The sequence below is a fragment of the Arvicola amphibius genome, chromosome 12 (genome assembly GCF_903992535.2).
Source record: "Arvicola amphibius chromosome 12, mArvAmp1.2, whole genome shotgun sequence".
Classification (NCBI taxonomy): Eukaryota; Metazoa; Chordata; class Mammalia; order Rodentia; family Cricetidae; genus Arvicola; species Arvicola amphibius.
Genome location: NC_052058.2, coordinates 29,121,672 through 29,145,696, shown reverse-complemented (window position 1 = coordinate 29,145,696; position 24,025 = coordinate 29,121,672). Strand labels below are relative to the sequence as shown.

Below are 24,025 nucleotides of genomic sequence, written 5' to 3'. Positions count from 1 at the left end.
GTTTGCAGAAGTTGGCATATTTTACCTATTTAGTAACCTGCTAAAAACAAGCAGGAAATTCAGTTTCTTCTAATTGGCACGTTAAGGCAGGCTGGCAGGTAAAGCCAGCCTCACCTTCAGGGATACCTTACTTCTTGGCATTTGCTTCATTTCTCCTTCCAAATGTCAAGTGCAGTTCTAAGGAGTTCTATTAGAGTTCCAGGCAGTCTCTCCCAAATCTCCTCCATCACACACTATAATTGACTTTATATATGATTATATATAAAGGACTTCTTCCCCATCTTGTCTTCTTTCTCCATCCCATATCCTCCGGAGATTTTTTCATGCCTTCCCAGAGATCAAAACTGCTCTGTAAGATTTATTTTTATGGGGCTGAAGAGACAGCTCAGCATTAAGGACACTTGCTTCTCTTCCAGAGGACCCAAGTTGCCTTCCCAACACCCATGTTGGATGGCTCACAAGTGCCTGTTACTCCATTTCCAGGGGATCCAGTGACCTCTCTGGACTCTGGAGAGTTGAATTCAGGTTCACATACTCTCATACCCACACAAAGATACACACATGTATACACATAATTATTTTAAAGAGTTTAATTATTAATTTGTTTGTCTGTATATGCTATGTGTGTGCAGGTGCCTGTGGGGGTCAGCAAAGGACAGTAGACATCCTATATCTAGAGTTACAGAAGGTTGTGAGCTGCCAGATGTAGGTGCTGGGAACTGGGTCCTCTGGAACAACGGCCAGTGCTCTTAACTACTGAGCCTTCTCTCCAGTCCCATAAGAGCAAAACTTCATAATCAACTCTTGATGTCTAGACCCAGACTCATGAAGCATGTGAAAGCGCTTGCCTTGATATACCTACTGTTAAAACATCTCCCTCTTTCAAATATCATACTCAAGATCTTGGCCATTCTACTACAAAGTAAATAGTTGTTCTTTTAGAAACAACCGCTGTTTCCTCTTTCTTCAGTGGAAATATCTCTCTCTCTCTTTTTCTTTTTCAAGATGAAAAATCTAAGGTTGTGAAGTCAAACGCTTATATCTGTCCCCTCTACAAGACAAGTGAACGGAAAGGAACTCTTTCCACTACAGGACATTCCACCAACTTCGTCATTGCAATGCTGCTAAAAACGGACCAGCCTGTCCAACACTGGATCAAGCGTGGTGTGGCGATGCTCTGTCAGCTGGATAACTAAACTGAACAAATTTAGAAAACATCTGATAACTTTTCTTCACTTATAAAAACATTCTCAAACTGAGTGTGGCGGCGTCCTTCCTTGAACGGGTCTTTTCTTCCCAGCTACCTGACACCATTACGCACGAGCATTTTAAATACTTAAAGGCACAGTGAAGAAAATATTAAGGCAAAGGCCATAATATGTATTATTAAGAAATTATTCCAATATCTCAAAGTACTCTTGTGACTAACAAGGAAGTGAAGGTGGAACGGTAAAGCTGGCCCGGTGGTCAGTGCCGGTTTCCATGGCTGCAGCAACATTGCCCTTCTTGGCATTTCATTTTTCATTGGAAATAGCAAGCGTTCCCTTTATTTTAATTTTTTGTTCTGTTTTATTACTAGAATTGTATTTTAGTCTCTTCAGTGTAACGTGGAGAGCGAGCGAGCGAGAGTTGGGAGGGGCATGCGTGCCACTGTGCCTGTGTGAGGATCAGAGAATAATTGTGGAGGGTTAGGATCTACTTCTGCCTTGGCATCTAGAGAATAGAATTCAGGTCGTCGGGCTTGCATACCAAGCACCTTTACCCTCCAAGCCATCCTGCTGACTCTCTCTCCCCTTTGTTACTTTTAATAATTAATATTCTTATTACCTAGTGTGCATTGGTAATATTAATATACACTGTGGATTTATAAATATTTCAACAAAACAAGAATTTAATCAAAATTGCATTTTGCTGTGGGTCTGGGGAGATCACTTGGTTATGATTGCCATTCAGGCACGAGAACCTGAGTTCAGTGCCCAAAACCCAAGTGCAAAATCTAAATGTGGTAGCTGGAAAGATGATTCAGCAGTTAAAATATTACAGTGCTCCTGCAGACGAGCTGAGGTCAGTTCCTAGCACCCGAGTCAGGTGGCCCCAGGGGATCCAGCACCCCCTCCTCTTGCTTGTGAAGGCACTGTGCTCATGTGCAGACACCCACACATAGACGAACACACATACGCATCATTTTTGAAAACTTCACGTTCTTAGAAAGCTAACCTACAAAGGGAATGAGTCAGCAAGTGTCCATCAAGCTGCATCCCAGGAACCTGCAGGGGCGCAGGAGAGCCTCCCCAGTTTCAGCAACCACTAGCTGTATAATTTTTTTCCTGGGTTTTTACTGTTTGGGTGATATGGTTGGGGACTGCCCCAACCAAAGAAATCTGAAATATATAGTAAATGCTTTTTTTCCTTTGTTGTTCATTTTTGGATGCTGGTGATTTAAGATGAAATTTTTTGCCCTTATTTATTCCTAGGATGACGGGAGAATTTGCTTTCTTACATAACTCTCTCTGAAGTATGCAGTAACAAGTTCCTCAAAAATAAAATGTTTACCTTCAAAGGAAAAAAAAGAAGAAGCTGAACGTAGTGGCATGCACTTTGTAATTCCAGGGCTGAGAACGTAGAGACGGGCAGATCCCTGAAACTCACTGTCCAGCCTGCCTAGTTAGCAAACCCTAGGTTCTCAGTCAAAAGAGACTGTCTCAAAAACAAGAAGGTAGCTGGAAAGATGGCCCAGTGGTTGAGAGTGTTTGCTGCTCCTGCAGAGGAACTGGGCTCAGTTCTCAGCCCACACGTCAGGTGGCTCTCAACGACCTGCAACTCCAGGTCTAGGGGATCCAACACCCTCTTCTGGCCTCCAAGGGCACTACACACAGAGGGACACATTCACACATGCACATAAAATAAAAATCTTATAAAAAGGTGGATGGTTTCTGAGGAGTAATACCTCTAGGTTGATCTCTGCCTGAACACAGGTACACATATGTGTGCAATACCTGAACACACACAAAAATTTAAAAATAACTTCTGTAATGTCATCCCTTTCTTGGGGTTCCAAGGGAGCTTAAGGCTACAGTTCTACAGCGCAGGGAACATGCGGGTGTGGCCACACAGTGACTCTGTGGAGCAGTTATTCTTTGGTGGTGCTGGGGATTTAACCAGAGGTCTTATGCATGCTGAGCAAGTCCTCTGCCACTGAGCTAGAGCTCCAGCCCAAGTTTTTACTTTCTACTTTGAGACAGGGTGCCACTAAGTAGCCCAGGCTAGCTGCGAACTCACTATGTGGCCCAAACAGGCACTGGGCCTAGAATCTTCCTGCCTTAGCCTTCCCAACAGCCAGGGTTGCAGGCCAGTGCTACTAGGATCAGGAGTCACGTCACCTCTGATAATGCCATCCGAGCAAAACTGCCGCCTCCTCTTAAGTGAGAAATTCTGCTCTCCAGTGGCAAAATGATTCTTTTTTCCCATGGCCAACCCCCTGCAAATACTTTATATCTGCCAAATTGGATGAAATCTTTTAAATGTGATGAATCTAGCAGTGAAGAGAAGAGGTCATATTTCCAGGCAGCACAAACCCACATGTGAAAAACAAGGAGAACATGCCAGACTGTCTTATGATCAAGTATTTATAGTAAAGCTATTTATAATGCTCGCCAGAGGGGAGTGGAGCTTCAGATGCACCTGCCACATGGGAGCCAGAGCCGTCCTGAGGATAAGCAAAAGGTAAAGTCAGTCTTTAGAGCCTGTTCTATACTGGAATGGCAATGTTCTTTTCAAACCATGGAGATACGCCTAATACGCTGGCTTGTTCTCGCGGCTGCCCTTCCTATTCTCTGTGATGTGTTTACTCCCATGGCGTGCTCACTTTCACTTTACCACGTAAAGTCGTATTAGCACGACATGCTCTGTGTATACGGAAGATCTTCTGGGTGCTAGAATCATTTAGACAGGTTCTGTCTAAAATAAGTCAATTTCAATATTGCAAAAATGGCCTGGGCTCAAAAAAAAAACCCTTTCAAGTTTCATTTATTTATTTGCAAGTAGTTTTGTTTGTTTTTGTTGTTGGTTTACCTTTCTTGCTTTGAATTTTGAAGTTAGCATGTAAATGGGTTTCGCTACGACATTTTCAGACACAGGTTATACTTTCCTCCTTCCGTTCTCTCGGTTTTGCCCTCCCTGCCTCTCTTGCCCAGCCCTTCCTTGCCCATGCAGTCCCCTTTTGACTTTCATATCATATGTTTTCACCACTTCCCTTTGGTCCCCTTCCCCCTCCTTTAAGACCACATCCTCTTCTGGTCCCTTGCTACTGTCCTGTAGCATGTGTGTGGCAGAGAGGCGGGGCGATGTGGGGTGTCTTCTCGATTGCTCTCCACTCCTCTTTAATTTTTCCTTTATTCTTGACATTTTTGTGGGTGCATACAATGAAATACGATCATATATTGTCCCCCAACATGTCATCCTCCCAGCTTCTTGTCCTTCTTTTGTTTTGTGGGTTTTTTTTTCCTTTTATAACCCACTAAGTTCACATGTGTGGGGGTGGATGTGGGGCCATCCCACAGAGCGTGGACACCCTATCAGTCACACCCTTTTTAAAAATGATTTTCACTCACTTAGGAGATAGCAACTGACGATGGTTGTGCCATTGGGGATGGGGTCAGAGATCGTCTGCTCCATCTAAGCCTGAATTTGAAGAGTCGGACCTTGTGCAGGTCTGCAGGTAACCATGGCTGCTGCTGAGTCTCGAGTGTTACTGAAAGCTAGCCGTCAGGGATGAGTATTACTGTTGGTTTGAGATTGATTTTTTTTGCCCTGCATCAAAGTTTTTAAGAGTCTTCCGCAGATGGGGAGGAGAGCTGCAAATGACTTTCAGGCATGATACAGCTGTTGCATACACCAATGCACAGCAGCTGTGGTTATAGCACAGTGCCTACGTAAAATGAAGCCCGTCTAATGCTAGCATGGATGCAGGAGAGGCCCTGCAAGGCCCTGCATCTCACTGGGGAACCATTGACACTTGATAGCTGCTGAGCGAGGGAAGGTCATTCTCTGTTTTCTGGGTTTCTGACCTACCTGGTTCCTACAGTCATTAGGTCCCAAAGAAATCACATAGAGGTCTATATTAATGATAAACTAATTGGCCCATTAGCTCAGGTTTCTTATTAACCCTTATAACATATATTAATCCATTATTCTTATCTATGTTAGCTACATGGCTTGGTACCTTTTTCAGTGGGGCAATCACATCTTCCTTCTTCTGTGATTGGGACAAGACTGGGGAGGAATGGGCTTCCTCCTTCCCAGAATTCTCCTGTTCTCATTGACCCACCTCTACTTCCTGTCTGGTTGTCCCACCCATACTATCTGTCTGGCTACTGGCCAATCAGCGTTTATTTAAAACATAATTGACAGAATATAGACAGTTATCCCACACCAACTCTTTCAGGAAGTGGCTTCTGGTAGGTTGCTCATGCTCTAGGGGATGCCCCACACCCATGTACAGAAATGGGCAGCACTGATTGGACTCAGGGGGCTTTTGATAGCACTGAACTATCAGTTATTGTGAGTAAAGAAGGGTCATGGCAACAGCCTGTGTTGTTTTGGAGACTGCAGAGATCTACTCCACCTTATGTTTTGGCACCAGGCCTTTCACTAAACCCTGTGCTCACCAATTGTCTAAACTGACTGACTAGGAAGTTCCAGAAATCTACCTATGTGTAACCCTGTCCCCTCAGTGCTAGTCTTAGAAGTCTGTGCTGCTACACCCTCCTTTCCCATGGGTGCTGGGATGCAAACTTAGGTCTTCATGTTTGTGTATGAACTGAGCCATCTCCAAAACAGTTTTAATTTGTATTTCCCTAATGGCTAAGGAGGTTGATGTTGAATACTGCTTTAGATATTTACTGGCCATTTTCTTTTGGTTGGTCTACAGAGTGAGTTCTAGGACAACTAGGGCTGTTACACTGAGAAATCCTGTCTGAGAAATCCTGTCTTGAAAAACAAACAAACAAAAAATGTCTATTTATAGAAACTTCTAATTTATATCAAATCTATGGCAGTCCAGAAAACTTTTAATTTCATGGGAAAATTTTTAATGAATATTTGTTTTCAAAAATGTGCATTTTCTTCATTTATCAATTCTATAAACTTTCTAGTTTTCTAGATGTCATTCCTATTTTTAAGCAGTTGGGAATCTTTTCACAACTAGAAAAGTATTTTAATTCATTCTGAGTCGAAACTGAACCTCTCCGAGTCCCACATGGATAACTCCAACAGTGATGAGGGCACAGATGCCGACTTTGACACCCAGCTCATCATTCAGCAGAGCTTGCTGGATATTTACAAGCCAGTAGTAACTCAGCACACATCAGGAGACAAGAGGTAACGTTGTGCATGTTAGAGAAGCAGTTCTAACACTAGGCTGCATGCCCACCCTCATGGCAAGTGGTCTGCTAGGTTTCATGGTTGCCTCGTATAGGAATTCAGCCCCAAGTAAAAGCTTTTGCCTTTTCTTTTGGGCTTCCATCAGAAACATTATATTTCTAACTACATATTTTTTTTCTGTGCAGGTCCCATTCCATTTCGAGTGCTGATCATAAGAAGATAGTTGAAGCAATAGAGACAGTTAAGTACTCTTCCTATTCTCCTTCAATGTGTGCTGAGGTACAGTGGTGGCAGTGTTCCTTCCGTGCTCCAAAAGTCTGGAAACAGTCTTATAGTGGCATATTATTTGTGTTATATAAATAAGGCTTGCCTGAAGGTCAGTGCAAAGCAGCCACACTAGACAGCCATGCAGGCCAGGCAGTGGTGGCATAACCTTTAATCCCAGCAGCCACACCAGTTAGCCACAGAGGCTGGATGGTGGTGGCGCAGGCCTTCAATCCCAGCACTAGAGAGGAATATAAGGCAGGATGAGACAGGAACTCATTTCTCTTTCCGTATGAAGATATCAAAGAGGTAAAAACTCTCCAGCCGCTTGACTGCTTTTGCTTTTCTGATCTTCAAGTTGAACCCCCATATCTGTCTGTGGGCTTTTATTATTCATGCTACATTTAGTGCCCAACATTTGGATTATGAATTCACAAAAAAGCCACCAGTTCAGGCCAGAGCTGCACCTGGGGCTCCTGCCCCACCTGGCTAGGCTTTCTATTCTATTTTTCCCCGAGCCTCTGAGCAAGTTTGGAATTTTCCTGTTGTAGCCTCTCTGAAAGTCTCCAATTGCCACACAAACTCCAGAAAAATTTGGGCTCCAAAAGTCACAGGACTCACCAGCCCTGGAATGGTCGCTGGTTCCTGGCCCTTCAGGCAGCCCCGCAACACCTTTATCTGCCACACATTGCTTTCGAAATAATCCCGTGTCCTTTTTCAGAGAGCCAAGCTCTTCTCTCATCGCTCTCTCCTAGACGTCGATCTCGTCTCTCTATCTAGTCGTAGCTCGGCTAGCGCGCGATCTCATCTCCGGCTCTCTCTACCTGCCCCTCATAACCAACTCCCCTCTCCACCCCCCCTCCCCCCCTTCTCACCCCCCCCCCCCCTCTCTCTCTCTCTCTTTCTCTCTCTCTCTCCCCCCACCATGAGTTGCCCCTCTCCCTGAACGCCCTTTTCAGGCTGATGCCAAACTAGGTAACTTGAAATTCAGTCCGGCTTTTACTGTTCTACACAGAAGCGATAAACCCCACATCTTCATCAACATCGTTAGCAGATTTGGTAAGACAATTGAGAATTCTTAAAGGGAAGAGTTAGTTAGTTAGTTAGTTAGCTAGCTAGTTAGTTAGTTAGTTAGTTAAAAGAGAGAGATTATTCCCACATTAAAAATGGAAAAAAATAATTACAATGGAGGGATTTGGGTCTCTGTATGATAATACTCTAGACAGTTTGAAAATGGAACAAATAAATGAGAAGATATCTAATTTATATGGGATTTATGTAATTTCAGTTGTAAACATTATCAGCTTTATCATTTTTGTCTTATCACTAAAGAAAAAAGTTAGATAATCTGAGTGCTAAGATACAGACCTTAGAAAAATAAAATAGAACAGGTCACAGAGATGTTCAAATCCAGATAGAGGAATTTAATGGAGAGCCAGTTTCAGCATTGCATTATAAGAACAGTAAGAAACGGCTTAAAATTTTCATAGAACTAACCTTAATATAGCCAGTAACCTTACAGGAATTGCCAAATGGCAGTGGCTCTGTTATAGCTAGCTAGACTCCTGTGCTAATAATATCAGATTTAAGAAGATTAAAGGACCCAGCACTCGGGAGGCAGAGGCAGGCGGATCTCTGAGTTCGAGGCCAGCCTGGTCTACAAGAGCTAGTTCCAGGACAGGCTCTAGAAACTACAGGGAAACCCTGTCTCAAAAAAAAAAAAAACAAAAAAAGAAGATTAAAGGAAGCAATAGTCTCATATGGCATGCATTCATCTTTTGTATATTGTATACAAATTTTGTACGTTGATACAAATTTGAACTTAATTTTGTTATAACATACTGTATGTACATTTCTACTCTTAGTCAGTGTATTATATCTATACAGCTCATTTAACAATGTAATGTAAATTTTCAGTCCTTGAACATTATTACTGCTGTTTAGAATAATAAGAAAATGCAGGTTAGTAGTGAATTACCTATTATAATCAAACTTGTGGTCACATTAGGTATGTTTTCAAGGTCAAACAAAAATATATTTTAGATAAACAGGTCACCTTCAAACACTTCAGAGATCTATAGAATATGCCATTTAAGATGGTTTAATAACATAGGTTCTTTTTTTTATGACAATGAGACATGTCTGCTCCTGGCAGTACCCATCTACTTTGGAGAAGATGATGGGCATTGAAGAAACTCCACATGGAGTTTACTTTCATTGTGTTCAATGTGAGCCACTGGTCAAGAAAGTGCCCTTGCCTCAACAGTATGCTGTCCTAATTAGACAGGCAGGACACAAAAGAGTGACTGTCAAACATTGTCAAGACAAAGAGGGACAACCCCTCAGAATATCCTACTTCACAGAAAAGTCTGTCAGATGTGCTAGGCCTACAGGATATGGATGGATCCTGTAGGAGATGGATGCCCCAACATTGCAGAGGAACTTTGGATGACTGTCCAGGCTACCAGCTGTTTCTGTCATTTCTCACATTTTTTTGGAAGTCACTTGCTCATACTTCCTGCTTACTTGGTTAATATTATTTCCTTCTTGGGTCTCTGAGGGAGTTGAAGACTAGATAGTTATAGTTTTCCCCATTTACCAGATGCAGAAAGCAAGTTATAATAGAAAGTAATTTAGGTACAAGACTTTGGACTCACCAAGATAGTATAGATATGGAATATTTTCTCAGAATTTGTCAAATGCAAGTGGACTAGATATTGTTGATGTATTTATTGCCTGTATATATTTTTTTTCTTTTTCTTTTTCATGGTTTATTTTTTTATTAAAAATTTCCATCTCCTCCCCTCCTCTTCCCCTTCCCTCCCCTCCCCTCCACCCATACCCCCACTCCCTCCCTCTCCAGGCCAAGGAGCCATCAGGGTTCCCTACTCTATGTTAAGTCCAAGGTCCTCCCAACTCCCCCCAGGTCCAGGAAGGTGATTAACCAAGCTGACAAGGCCCACACAGAGCCCATCCACGCCATAGAATCCAAACCCATCGCCATTGTCCTTGGTTTCTCAGTCAGCCTCCACCGTCGGCCACATTCAGAGAGTCCGGTTTGGTCGCATGTTCCATTAGTCCCATTCCAACTTACTATATATAGTTTCTCATATTATTTATTTTTTAGACAAAAAGGGGAAATATATTGGTATATTAATTGTGTTTTAATAAATAAGGCTTGCCTGAAGGTCCGCACAAAGCAGGCACAGTAGTCAACCACACAGGCCAGACAGCGGTGACACACACCTTTAATCCCAGCAACCATACTAGTTAGCCATCGAGGCTGGGCTGTGGTGGTACATGCCTTTAATCACAGCACTAGAGAGGAATATAAGGCAGAATGAGACAGAAACTCACTCCTATTTCAGTCTGAAGATTTCAAAGATGTAAGAGCTCTCTAGTGGCTGGCTGCTTTGCTTTTCTGATCTTCGGGTTGAACCCCAGTATCTGTCTCTGGTTTTTTACTATTCTCCTATAGACAAGGCATTTGAACGACCCAGAATCTGAAGTGGCCTTTTCTGGGATAAAATACTTCAGCATAACTTATCAAAGAATGCCAGAACTCCTGTGCAGACAGAGCTGGGGGTGTTCCTGGGTCTGGATGTGAGGACTGCTGGTTACAAGGCCTCAATGTTGGTCTCATGACATTTAAACTTGCCTGTCACTGAAGATGGTGCTTGGATTCCACTCCTTCACACCAGCTTTGGTGTAGATTCCAGAAGCAGCATGGGTTCCCGTGTGTGCCAAATAAGAATCTGTTTTGTTTTCCTTGTTACCAGGTAAGGAAGATGCACTGGCACACCTAACCAAGTACCATTCTGCATTTGATGAAGCCAATGGGGAAGGTTGGCTTCCTCTGCATATGGCGGCAGTGCAGTTAAATAGGAACATCTTAGAAATAACCCTGAATGGTAAACTCTTTTTCGCTCCCCTTGATGCTTCTGAAGAATAAGTTTATTTCTGCATCTTAACCTGTGCGGTGTGATGGATTTATTTCAGCTTCCAAACCCAGTATGTGGGAACAAACCACCCACAATGGAGAAACACCACTTTTTTTGGCTGTCAGCAGTAGCCTCCTAGAAAATGCCCATTTTCTACTTCTCAATGGCTGCAACCCAAATGCTAAGAATCTTGAAGGCAATTCTCCTCTATTTACAGGTAAAGAGCAGCTCGTCTTTAAAGAAGGGTCTAGGTCTCCTCCACACCCACACTGTCCATTCGGTCCCTGCTGGACAGAGAAACCTGTTTTGTAGCTTGTACACAGCTAGTGACTTCCACTTGTAACTAACTATTCTCAGCTTTTAGCTCACACAGTGAACTGAAAACTAGCATGGATTTTGAAACCAAATCCCAAGAAACAAAACTTAAAAAAGAAAAATCCTCTGAGGAAGAAGAAAGATAGTTGGGAAAGACAAAGAATAATAATGGCTGGCTTTTTAAACCCAGCACAAAAGTAATTCTTCCCAGCACCCCTATGTTGTCTCCTGGGGCTGAGTCTTTCTGAGAAGGCCATGCATAAGCTACAGAGCACTACACCACAGGAGTGCGGGTCAGCCCCACACCCTCAAAACTGTGGGTGTCTGGAGTGATAATAGTCACATAAAGGCAAACACACATTAAACTCTGAAGCCTTTCACAGTGATGGTGGGCAGCTATCTTCCTCTCTGGATTTTTGCCTTTCATTTATTCATGTTGTGTTTGTGGTGCTGTGACTCTAGGCCGGTACTATGATTTGGTTGTTGCAACTCCATGATCAGTTTCATCAGAAAGAACATCAGTGAGCACTGTAACTTTGGGAACGTCCAAACTCTCTTTCCCAGGGCAGAGCCTTTCTCCTATATAGGATGGAAATCACATTTTAGTTATCCATTTATTTGCTGAGGTGGCTTCAGTTGCTGTTAGGGTTCTCCTGTTAAGCAGCTGCAGACATTTTAGGACTGTACTAAGAATTTAGACTCTCATTAAAAATATAGAATTCACTTTTATTAAAGATGTTTTTCATAAACAATTCCAAAAATAGAATTAACATGTAAATAAAAGTTGTTGCCACCACCCTGTCATGGGTGAAGGAGTAATTTTAGTAGACAATGATGTCACCTTGCCTTAGCATTTCTGTCCACTTAATTGATTTATAGATGAACATGTGTTTTCTTTCCCTTTCATAATAGTTTTACATTCATTTACTCATCGTGTATGGGCAGTTGTATAGAGGTTACAATGCAAAAACTTGCAGAAATTGGTTCTCTCCTTCCATCATGTGTGGCCCAGGGATGAAACACAGGTTATCAGATGTTACAGCAAGTGCCTTTGCCCATTGGACCATCTCACTGGTGTTATAGTTTATAAACACACGGTGGGGAGGGGGGAGAACTGGTCCCATGAGGGGCAGCTGTCCTATGGCAGGGAAGCAGCGAGCCACCCAAGGCCTTGGTGTGGCAGTGGCGAACCCCCTTGGCAGGTGGGAGACCACAGCAGATGAGAGACGGACAGATATGCCATGCAGAAGAGAGGGTTGGGGTATAGAGTTTATTTAATGGGTTATGGAGAGGAAAGGGGAAGAGGGTAAGGGGAGAAACTGAAGTGGGAAAGAGGCAGTAGTTACCTCTTCCGAAGAGGGACAGGAAGAGAAAGAACAGGCTGGAGAGGAGGCAGAAGGGGGTGGTTGGGAGTGGGTGGGACTTGTCTCTTGAAGGGACAGGGTCCTCAGGTGACAGACCAGGCCAACGGATTATAATAACAGGCCCTTCTTTTCTTTCATTCTTTAAAAAAAGCATACATTATTTACACATTATACTGGGTTTCATTAACATTTCTTCAAAGTGACAAACTGTGATGTATTTTTAGGTGGTAAACACAAGGAGGGGTTGGTTTGTACACTCACTTAGCTGTTACGCCCAGATCCACAGAGTCCCCCAAAAACCAAGAAGGAGACTGAGTTCGTATGTAAAAGCTAAAAGCCTTTATTCTTACTCAAGTTTGAACTCAAATTCTGTGTGTCCACTGTATTGGCAGGATTGGAGAGCCCTGAGCACAGTTGGGGTGGGTATTTCTAAGGTTCCGGACCCCTGATTGGCTGACATGTCTATGGATGCCCTGGTGAAAAGGGGATGGGTATGTGCTGGCCTAAGGGACGTCAAGTGATCCTATCTACAATTGCTGGAATGTTAGGAGTTTCCTTTGGATGGTCTGTTCCTGGGCAGTGACTGGATGGTCAGTTTGTGATCTTTCTTGGAACCAGGTATTGCCTTAGGGTAAACTACTGAGACTCAGGCCTACTTTCCAGTTGGTCTCTACAGAGCCTGTCTTGGCAGGCGTGTACCAAGCTGCCCTGGGTCCTACATTAGCACTTAGGCATACACCTTCATCATGACACTTTCATCTGTGTGTACAATGTATTTCTGTAATGTTTATTCCCACACTACCCTCTCCTGTCCCTCCAATCTCCTTCCTCTTTTCAGCCACTACCTCTCCCCCTTCATGTCCTTGTTTTTGATGATCCAGTTAGTTTAATTAGGGTTGCTTAAAGAAACATGGATGAGAGGTTATTTACAGTGTGGGGGCCAGCCATGATAAGCTAAATATGAACAGATCACCCAAAGGAAGTTCTTTACTTCCAACCATTATCACCCGCCAGAGTAGAACTCAGCCATCAATAAATTTAAGAAGAGGCCTGAGGGGCTGGAGAGATGGCTCAGTGGTTAAGAGCATTGCCTGCTCTTCCTAAGGTCCTGAGTTCAATTCCCAGCAACCACATGGTGGCTCACAACCATCTGTAATGGGGTCTGGTGCCCTCTTCTGGCCTGCAGATGTACACACAGAAAGAATATTGTACACATAATAAATAAATAAATATATTTAAAAAAAAAAAAAAAAGAAGAGGCCTGAGTCTCAGTAGTTTACCCTGAGGCAATACCTGGTTGCAGAGAAAACCACAAACTGAGACCACCCTAGCACCACCCAAGAGCAGACCATTCAAAGGAAAAGTCAGACATTCCAACTACTGTAGATACGATCACCTGCCAGCACACCTCACCAGGACATCCCTAGACAAATGTCAGTCCATCAGCGGTCCTGAACCTCAGAGACCCCTAACCCCCACCTTTACCACTATAAAAACCCAATTCTAAATGAGCTCGGGGCTCTCCGGTTATTCCAATACGTTGGACAGGTGGAAAGAGCAAGTTTGCAAACTTGGTTAAAATAAAGGCTCTTTGCTTTTACATATGGGACTCAGTCTCCTTGTTGGCTTGCGGGATTTGCACAGATTTGGGCATAACACTAAACAGAATGCTGAAGCATGGGAGGAGGGGGAAGTCCTTAAGAAACTGAAGGGCACTAGCTGATAGGCCACTTATCTTAAGCCTCTCTTATAATGTCTACCTCACAATTTCCCAGCTGTTCTGAAAGACTCCTACGACATGGCTACCTTGCTGATCAGCCATGGAGCAGATGTCAATCTGCAATGTGCCAACAAAAGGACAGCTCTCCATGAAGCTGCCAAGCTAGGCAACTGGGACATGGTAAAGCTGATGCTGACTTCCGGGGCACACCCAGATGCACGGAGCTCCTATGGATTTACTCCTCTTGCCCTTGCTGCTCAAGGCGGACATACTGAAATCATGGAACTATTACTGCAGAAAGGCAAGATTTGCTTAGTGACTGATTACAAGAGGACTAAGAGCCAGGGCTGGGTTTGGTTGGAAGGGTTTAGTGCTTGTTTTTAAAGATCTATTTATTTGTGTTTAATATTTTAATACTTATTTAAATTTACCACATGAATGCAAAGTCCACAGAGGCCAGAAGAGGGAGTCAGATGCCTGGAAACTGGAATTAAAACAGTGGTGAGCTGCCATGCGGGTTCTGGGAATTGAACCCAGGTCCTCTGGAAGAGCAGCCAGTGCTCTTAACCACAGAGCCATCTCTCCTGGTTCCCTAAGAGTTCCTCCTGATGGGGTATTTCAAAATAATACATGTTAACATTTTTATAAAGACCAGTGTTTGAGAAAATTGTATGTGAATCTTGACTGTTAAAAGCCTGAACTCAGCTGGGCGGTGGTGGTACTCACCTTTGATCCCAGCACTCAGGAGGCAGAGGCAGGTGGATCTCTGAGAGTGCAAGGCCAACCTGGTCTACAGAGCAAGTTCCAGGACAGCCAAGTCAAGGTTATGCAATGAGACCCTGTCCAAAGAGAAAAGCCTGAACATGGAGAATGAATTTCTTTTTTTTTTAAGATTTATTTATTTATTATGTACACAGTGTTCTGCCTCCATGTGTGCTCGCATGCCAGAAGAGGGCACCAGATCTCATTACAGATGGTTGTGAGCCACCATGTGGTTGCTGGGAATTGAACTCAGGACCTCTGGAAGAGCAGTCAGTGCTCTTAACCTCTGAGCCATCTCTCCAGCCCCGGGAATGAATTTCTTGTGACACAATTTTACAAATTCTGAGGCTGCAGATGACTTTTGCCCAGTACTCCCTCATCATGCTAAGAGAGTTTTACTTTTGCATTAGTTGTTCTTTTCTACAAAGTCTCTGCAACAATCCTCCTTCTCCTTCACTCTCAACTTTGTCTCAACCACATAAATATCCAGTACCTACTCACAGCTTACAAAACAAAACAAAAACAGATATCTCATTGATATAAAACACTACTAACCAAGGCTGGAGAGATGGCTCAGTGGTTAAGAGCACTGGCTGCTCTTCCAGAGGATCAGCATTCAATTCCCAGCACCCACATGGCAGCTCACAATTGTTTGTAACTCCAGTACCAGGAGATCCAACACCCTCACACAGACTAACATGCAGGCAAAACACCAATGCACACAAAATATAAGTAAATTATTTTTTAAAAAAACACTACTGTAATGGTCTGTCCTGTCCCTTTAAGAGACAAACCCTGCCCACTCCCCTCCATCCACCACTAGGCAGGCAGATCTTCCTCTGCTTCCAGTCTGAGTCCTTCCTTTCCTCCCCACCACCCCGCAGCTTCTGCCTCTCTCTCTTCTCCCCTTCCCCCAACTTTTGTTTCTCTCTCTTTTTCTCTCTGCCTCTCTCTCTGTTCTTCCCCACCTCTCCCCTTTTCCCTTACCCCTCCATAACCCACTAAATAAATACCCACTTTCTCTACATGGTGTGCCTACCCCATCTTGGTCTCTCACCCACCATGCAGCTCTTTGCCTAGGACTTGCTGGCCCTCATGGCCCGCGGGACACTTGGGGGCTCCCTGCCTGGGATGCAGCTGCCTTCGTGGCCCTGGTTCCGGGGACCTGCAGCATTTCTGCCTCTGCGCCCCTCGGGGACCTGCAGCATTTTACTTGAACCACTACAACTAGAATGGGTAGACTTTTTCTGTCCTGCCAGCCATCTCCCAAACTACTCGGAGACTTATTAATTATGAAAGCACAGCTGATAGTTTAGGCTTGTTTCTAGCTAGCTCTTACAACTTAAACTAACCTATTTCTATTAACTCACTTTCTGCCTCATGGACTTACCACCTTTACTCTGCACAGCTCATGCTGCTTTCCTGCTTCCTCCATCTCTGGCTGGCAACTCCTAGCAACTCTGCCCTCCTTCTTCCCAGCATTCTCACTACACTAAAAATCCTGCCTAGCTATTGGCTGCTTAGCTTTTTATTAAATCAATCACAGTGAAGTATCTTCACACAGTGTGAAGGAATATTCTACTAATATTACTGTGTATCTATCTATCTATCTATCATCTAGCTAGCTAGCTTATCCCCTCCCTGTTTCTCTCCCTCCACACCCTCAAGGGCAAAACTGAGGCAATTTGTCACCAAGTTGCTAAGATAAGAGCAAATTCCTTCTGACCGCTTTGCTTTGAGTCCTAGCCTCTGCTTGAACAGCCATACTCCTGGGGCAGGGAGGACAATTCATGTTACAGAGCACTGTCTGTCCCACAGGCATTTAGCAGGCTGTGTGCCATGCAGAGTCCTTTAAATATGTGAGGCAGATATCATCCTCAGCCTGCACTTGAGGAAGGAGAATCAAAGGCAGTACCCGCTGCAACACTTCTTCCAGGACACCCACTCCCTTACTGCAACACTGAATTATAGTGATGGCCATTTTAGATTCTGGGATGATTAGCAGGAACCTTTGGCTCAGAAAACTTATAGATTATTGAGATCATCATTAATGTGTCCAATGAAGCAGTATATGAAGTCCCAACAGTATAAGTATCTTTTTTATTTTCCTTATATCCAGAAGTTTTAGTTTTTAGTAATAGGTAGTCCCAGTCTGCAATATTCTAGATGGCAGAGTCCCCTATATTGAAGAAAAGTTCTGTCCTTTGTACACTTACTTCTTTTCTATACAGGAAGCAGATTTCCATCAAATGCCTATTAAATTTTAGCATGATGCCTGACATATGTGATCTAAAAGACATTGTTAGATGTTATTCGCTAGAATAACAAAAAGTAAATACCAGATCTTCTTTCATCTTTAAGATTCTCTCTCTCTCTCTCTCTCCCTCCCTCCCTCCCTCCCTCCCTCCCTCCCTCCCTCCGTGTGTGTGTGTGTGTGTGTGTGTGTGTGTGTGTGTATTGCTAGGGTTTAAACCAGTCTTTTGCATTCTTCAAAGGAACTCAAATAAACCACATCTCTAGACTAAGAGTAAACCTTTGTTTAGATCAGTGATTTAAATATAGAAATGGAGAAAAGAGAACAAATTTAAAATTTTTTTAACCCTTTAGATTAGCCATCATTTGCTAGCCAGTGAGCCAGCATTTGAAGTCATATCTGACTCTAAATCATACTTTACCATCCTGTGCAGCGCAGTAGCAACATGGTCTCATAGAAGTAAGCTTGGGTATGGAGATGTGCACACAAATTTTTGTTGTTGTTGTTCTGTTTTTTCCTCTTTTTATTACTTTATAAATAATACCAATCAAAATTTCCACTTTCTCATCTTAATCACCTTGCTTGTCTACTAGCTCTGTGTCTTTGGGGAACTTAAACTCAGAAAGCCTGAATTTTTTTACCTTTAAATGAGGATATCAGAACCTACTTCTGAGGTTCATTGTGAAGTTTAGATATTCCATAAGATTTTTTTAAATCTATTTTGTGACTGGGCCTCTCTATGCAGCCCTGGCTGTCCTGGAGCTCACCATGTAGACCAGGCTGGTCTCAAACTCAGAGATCCACCTGCCTTTGCCTTCCAGTACTGGAATTAGAGGTGTGTATCATCACTCTTGTCCAATATTTTGTTTAATTACCTCTCTCACTCTCTCTCTCCCTCTCCCCCTCCCCCCCCTCTGTCCAAGAAGGCTAGAAGAGACCATTGAACCCCTACAACTGGAGTTAAAGATGGTTGTGAATCACCCAACCTGGGTGTTGGAAACTCAATTCAGGTCTTCTGGAAGAGCAATAAGTACTTTTAATCACTACACTATCTCTCCAGCCCCAAGTTTAGAAATTTTTATACATATAAAGGAACCAGGACATAGTGAACATTCAGAAATGGTTATTAGATTACTTACTGCATTCTAGGAATGAGGTTCTTGTACAGCCCTTGTGATGAAGGAGTCTATTCTAAATTAAAGGCACATTCTTTTTATTGAGCTCCAAATATGCTCAGAATGTGCTCAGCTTTATTGAGACTTCTAGCATCGACTCAGACATCTTTCTTTTCTTCAGCTCCCAGCTCCCCTCCCAGTCCCTGACCTAGATCTTTTAGAGGACACTTAACCTACATACTCGACGAAGTGTGGATACACTTACCTCTGTAGCTATCGACAGCCCTCAACTTTAACTAAGAAGAATTAGGGTCTTTTACTATGAAGTCTGTAATCATTTGAAAAATAACTAATGCCGCTTGTCATCAAAACATTAGATGACATAGAAATATAGCCAGCCGCTTACGCCACTCTGCATATAAGCATGTTATGGGTTAGGGTGACTTTTATAAGCCAGTCTAGAAAGAAAGCTACCTTTTACCAAGTATTCCTACTGGACTTCAAGTGCCAAACAATCTATTAAACAACTCTGAAAGTCAACTGAACTACTTATCCCATGGTTTTCTTCCCCAACTAGTTTATACAGCGTGTGGGAAAAGGAAGCACATATTTTATGTCTTCAGTTCTTAGTGTATTACTATAACAAGTGCTGATTGTTTTTAAAATTTTTATATTTAAGTGTATTAGAGTTTGTCTGCATGTATGTATGTGCAACACATGCATGTATAGTGCCCACAGAGGTAAGAAGAGGACATCAAACCCCCTGGAACTGGAGTTCCCGATGGTTGTCCTTGTGGATGCTGGGAACCAAAGACTGGTCCTCTGGAAGAGCAACAATTGCTCTTAACTGCGAAGCTGCTTCTCTGTGGAGGTGATGGTATATTAAGATTGTTTAAGCAATAGTGGAAAAGAATCTTTACCTAATGAGAATTCTCCTCTTTCTAGGAGCTGATGTTCACAGTCAGGCCTCTGATTCTTCCTCCATTTTACTTGAAGCCGTTAGAGGAGGAAATCCAGACTCTGTGACTCTCTTGCTAGAGTATGGAGCTGACGCCAACATTCCTAAAAGCTCAGGCCACCTGCCCATACATGTGGCAGCTGACAAAGGCCACTTATTGTAAGTTCAATTCTGTAATTGTAAAAAACAGGAAATAGTAATAACCAAATTTCTTTAAAGAACTGCTTGGGAAACATGGGAAACCTTGGGCCTCAGGTGATCTGGCTAATTCAGAGTTTTCCCTTAACAGTAGTTCCACTAAATTTTACTTGACATCTGAGTTTCTTGAAGAAATTAACACTTTTGGTAGGGGTTCTAAATACCATCTGGTTAACATATATCATTCAATGTAGGGCTAACAGTCTCATAAATAGGTTAACTCTGCATTGTAACAACCTGAAGTGCATTTGAAATTTTTTTCCCAGAGCTCTAAAGATGTTGGTTCCAGTTACGGATATTGCTGCCATCAAGAGGAGTGGGATCAGCCCAGTTCACTGTGCAGCAGCTGGGGCACACCCCCGATGCCTGGAAATTCTCATTCAGGCTGGATTTGATGTGAATTTCATGCTAGATCAGAGAATTCGTAAACATTATGATGATCAAAGGAAGTCAGCCTTGTATTTTGCTGTTTCAAATGGTGACCTCTCTTCAGTTAAACTGCTTCTGAATGCTGGCGCTCTACCCAATCAAGACCCAGTCAACTGCCTACAGATAGCTCTCAGGATGGGCAACCATGAGCTCATAAGCCTACTACTGAGGCATGGGGCCAACGTCAACTACTTCTGCAGAGTTAACCCTTTGCATTTCCCATCAGCACTGCAATACTCATTGAAAGACGAAGTCATGCTCAGGATGCTATTGAATTATGGGTATGACACAGAGCGATGTTTTGATTGTCCTCACGGGGACAGAGTTCATCATTTTTGTACTTTTGAAGGCTGGACACCTACAGTTATTAAAGATACTATGGTAAGTCCACAGCACTTGTGGCATTTGGTAAACAGTTATTGTCTCTAGTCTTGGAACTGTAACAATAGATACAATACGCCCTTGGGGAAGCTCCTGCTGGGAAGACTCTAGTGTGCTACATCATAAGATAAACCCACAGCGGGAAGATGTAAGAAGTAGAAAAATAACTCCGAGGAGAAAGTGACTTTAGTCAGAAATGTGAGGTGTTTCAAAAGTTCAACACAAGAGCAAGGTTTTAAAGATCTTGTACTCTAGCTACTTTTTCTTTGATTTATTTAGCTAAAATGTTTCCAAGTTCCACATACCTATAATCACTGTGTTTCTTTAGCTCTCAAATTTGATGAGCCCATTTCCTTTTGCCATCTTTCTGATGAAAAGAATCACACATCAGTCTCTTGGTTTTGCCATTGCTCCTCTGTTATTTTCTTCACCAACTTTATCCAGGGCTTTCAAATGGCTCCTTTCACTTTTCTGGTCTTATTTCAAGTGTCCTCTCCCACAGGCCCTTCCTTATCCACCCTAACAGTTCCCTCCCTCAATCAATTCTCTTACTGTGGATATTTCTTTTAAAGCATTTACTTAGAATTATCATTTTAACTATTTTGAACCCCTCAGAAATATATAAACATCAGTTCTTGTTCATTTTGTTGCCTTTTAGGTCTGTGCTTTGTACACAGTGGATGTTCTATACACCTGAACTTATATTATCAAAATTTGAAAACAAGGGTTGGGCGGTGGTAGTGCACACCTTTAATCCCAGCACTTGGGAGGCAGAGGCAGGTGATTCCATATGAGTTCGAGGCCAGCCGGGCCTACACAGTGAGTTTCAGGACAGCCAAGGTTACACAGAAAAACCCTGTCTCAAAACATGCCCCCTCTCAAAAAAAAAAAAAATGAAAACAAATAAGATGGTGAATGAAAGACTTTGAAACAGTTTGATGAAGGAAAAGGTGGTGTTTCAGGGAATAAGTGTATGAGTTACTTTGTACACTGATTGGGCATTTATTTTTTTTATTTTTTTTGGTTTTTCGAGACAGGGTTTCTCTGCAGCTTTAGAGCCTGTCCTGGAACTAGCTCTTGTAGACCAGGCTGGTCTCGAACTCACAGAGATCCGCCTGCCTCTGCCTCCCGAGTGCTGGGATTAAAGGCGTGCGCCACCACCGCCTGGCCTGATTGGGCATTTAGGCATACACCATCTGGTATTATTTCTGAGCAGCACATGCATTATAACTTTCTCATTTGAGCATCTTGTCTAAGGGCACATACATTATTTAAAGACAGAAACAGCATCAGGATCGGATTTAGGTTATAGATAACAGAAAATGCAAAACCAGAAAAGCTTTAGTGAAATGACAACTGGGCGTGCGCGTGCAGTCCCAGCTGCTCAGGAGACATGACTTGAGGTCAGCCTGAGCAGCATAGTAAAGTCTATCCAAAGAAAAAAAGTAGGATTAGCAAGATGGCTCGACTAAAGGTGCTTAACACCAACCTGATGACCTGAGTTTGATCCCTAGAGCCCACACAGTGGAAGAAGAAACCAACTCCAGAACATTGTCCTCTGACCTCAATACATGCACATGCATGAGCATGCACTCATGCTAAATGTCTTTTAAAAATAACCCAAGTGTCTCATTCTTTTCTCCTACAAGATCCAGAACTAAGTTATCTTCCAAACTAGACAGTGTTGTGTTTAACAGGAGAAATACACACCCACATTCCAACTAGCCAGAAGGCTGCATGTGTCTTACTTTAAGGATATCTAGGCAGCTACCCACTCACATCTGATGGCTAGAACTGTCAGTTACAAGGCCATCTTTATTGCAGACAGCCAAGAAGCAATCACAGGTAACTTCCTGCCAAACCTCATTGCTTTGTGAGGCTCCAGGGCCACACTGAGGTCAGGTGAGCTCACGAACTGAGTTTAGTGCTCTTTTCATTACGCCGCCAAACCGCAGATGCTCAGCGCTCTTTTACTTGCTTTCTGCTTGTTCTCCTCTCAGTTCTGCGAAGTCATAACTTTGTCATGGCTACAGCATCTCTCTGGAAAAGTTGTCCGTGTGATGCTTGATTATGTTGATCAAGTGCAAATCTGCTCAAAATTGAAAGCTGTGCTTGAAAAACAGAAGCTCTGGCCAGAAATACATTTGATCTTGAGTAAGTATCTTTCTTATGGAAAATTCTTACCAAAACACTTATCTATTTTATTTTAGACATTCTTCTGGTTAAAAGGTTGACATAAAAAGAATAGAAAAATACTAGCCTTTAATTTTGCTATTCATAATGTGTGATCTTTCCCATCAAATGAAATCTAATTACTTACTTTATTGACAGATAACACTTTTTCCCCAATCCATTTAACCTATGGCTATGGGGAACAATACACACCCAAGAATTAGAAGTTATGAACTGGCAATAGAAAGAGGGAAAACTACATTCTAACCCTGTAGCATATAAAATGATGCTTCCCCCCAAATGAATTCTCTTGCTTGGGTCAAAATAAGACTTTCTTATATCTTGCTTCTCCTGGGGTGATCTTTGAGCTTTTAGCCAATTCCAAGAGACAGGATGGGGGAGCTGATATTTAAGTACTTGAAATATCTGGGAGTCTCACCAAGTCAGACTCACAACTGACGTGCTTCTGGCACTGCAGAAGACAGCAGTGGAACTGAAGAGCTGTTGCCCTACAGACAGTATGGCCAACCAACGCTGTTAACACAGATATCAAACACATTTGCCAACTAAGCCCTCAGTCACCAAAAAACAAAGTGATTCTTTCTGTTTTAGCAAACCCTCGTTCTCTAAAACACTTGTGCCGCCTCAAGATCCGGAAGTGTATGGGACGGTTGCGTCTGCGTTGCCCTGTTTTCATGTCATTTCTTCCATTGCCCAACCGTCTAAAAGCTTACATCCTTTATAAAGAATATGACCTTTACGGACAAAAGAGTTTTACAGGAACCTGGTAGCGGACCTATTCTGGAGGAAAAAGGTATAATCTGCAGCATTTTCTTCACAATTTACTTGTTTTAAATGACTTTCTCTTTGCTCAGTAATTAAAACTTCAGTGTAGTCTACATCATTTAAAAAGCCATTCTGGGGGCTGGAGAGGTGGCTCAGAGTTTAAGAGCACTGGCTGCTCTTCCGGAGGTCCTGAGTTCAATTCCCAGCAACCACATGGTGGCTCACAACCATCTGTACTGAGACCTGGCGCCCTCCTCTGGAGTGCGGGCATACATCGAGGCAGAATGTTGTATACATAATAAATAAATCTAAAAAAAAAAAAAGCCATTCTGTGTGGTACTCTTCTCTGTGAGCTGTTCAGAGATTCAGAAGTATCTCAGACAATACAGGTTATTGTTCTTGCTCCTGACTGCCCACTATGACTTAATGGTGAGATGATGTTGCTGAAGACATCACGCACTCTGTTGCAGGACACAAAGATATTAAGAAACGAAGCGGAAGTTTCCTTCTTGCTGGCTAGTTTTCCTAGAGCTGGAGCTTCTATGAAGGCATCTGGGGGCGGGGTATGGAACTATCACTGTCTTACCCAGTCGGGACTCTATGTTAGGGACAGTACTGAACTGCCAGGCAACATGTACCCCTGAGCTACCAAATTGCTCTCTGATTGGATTTGAGACTCACTCCACAAGAAGGTATTCATTCAAGCCTCGTACTATAAACCTGGGCTGCTTTTGGGGAGGTGTATGGTTGTTTTTAAAGCCCCAGGCTGCAGAGGTCATAAGCCCTAGGAAGAATCCTGCTGCTGTTTTGCTAAATGAACATGTTCTCAAAGTGCCTCTTAAACACATTAGATTCTTAAATTAGTCTCAGCCTTGGTCAGAGAGGTTTCTTTTTCTGGTAGGCGTCAAGTAAGGTAAAGACTCATAACTGATGAAAATGCTAAGAATAAAATAACTGTTGAGTGCTCGGCCTTAAACAAAACATT

At 42.8% G+C, this 24,025-nt stretch overlaps 2 protein-coding genes across 2 annotated transcripts in view; both read left to right on the top strand.

Moving 5' to 3' along the window:
• The window catches only part of Dnah12 (dynein axonemal heavy chain 12), a 165,966-nt gene extending 164,770 nt beyond the window's left edge, over positions 1-1,196 (top strand). The window contains exon 73 of the mRNA XM_038349317.1: positions 1,006-1,196. Coding sequence (XP_038205245.1) covers positions 1,006-1,196 — 191 coding nt within the window. The remainder of the gene's footprint in view (positions 1-1,005) is intronic.
• Positions 1,197-6,241: 5,045 nt separating this feature from the next.
• Asb14 (ankyrin repeat and SOCS box containing 14) lies at positions 6,242-23,045 on the top strand. Its single transcript, XM_038350090.1, has 10 exons — positions 6,242-6,378; positions 6,567-6,621; position 9,525; positions 10,425-10,556; positions 10,645-10,803; positions 14,041-14,286; positions 19,062-19,233; positions 19,539-20,082; positions 22,083-22,236; positions 22,867-23,045. Exons 1-10 carry the CDS (start codon positions 6,257-6,259, stop codon positions 23,043-23,045), a joined length of 1,764 nt encoding a protein of 587 aa, XP_038206018.1. The 5' UTR covers positions 6,242-6,256.
• Positions 23,046-24,025: the final 980 nt, after the last annotated feature.

Coding starts and splice junctions, on each gene's coding strand:
- Asb14 (XM_038350090.1), top strand. CDS start 6,257: ATGGATAACTCCAACAGTGATGAGGGCACAGATGCCGACTTTGACACC. Junction 10,557..10,644: donor CTTAGAAATAACCCTGAATG/GTAAACTCTTTT, acceptor GATTTATTTCAG/CTTCCAAACCCAGTATGTGG. Junction 10,804..14,040: donor CAATTCTCCTCTATTTACAG/GTAAAGAGCAGC, acceptor ACAATTTCCCAG/CTGTTCTGAAAGACTCCTAC.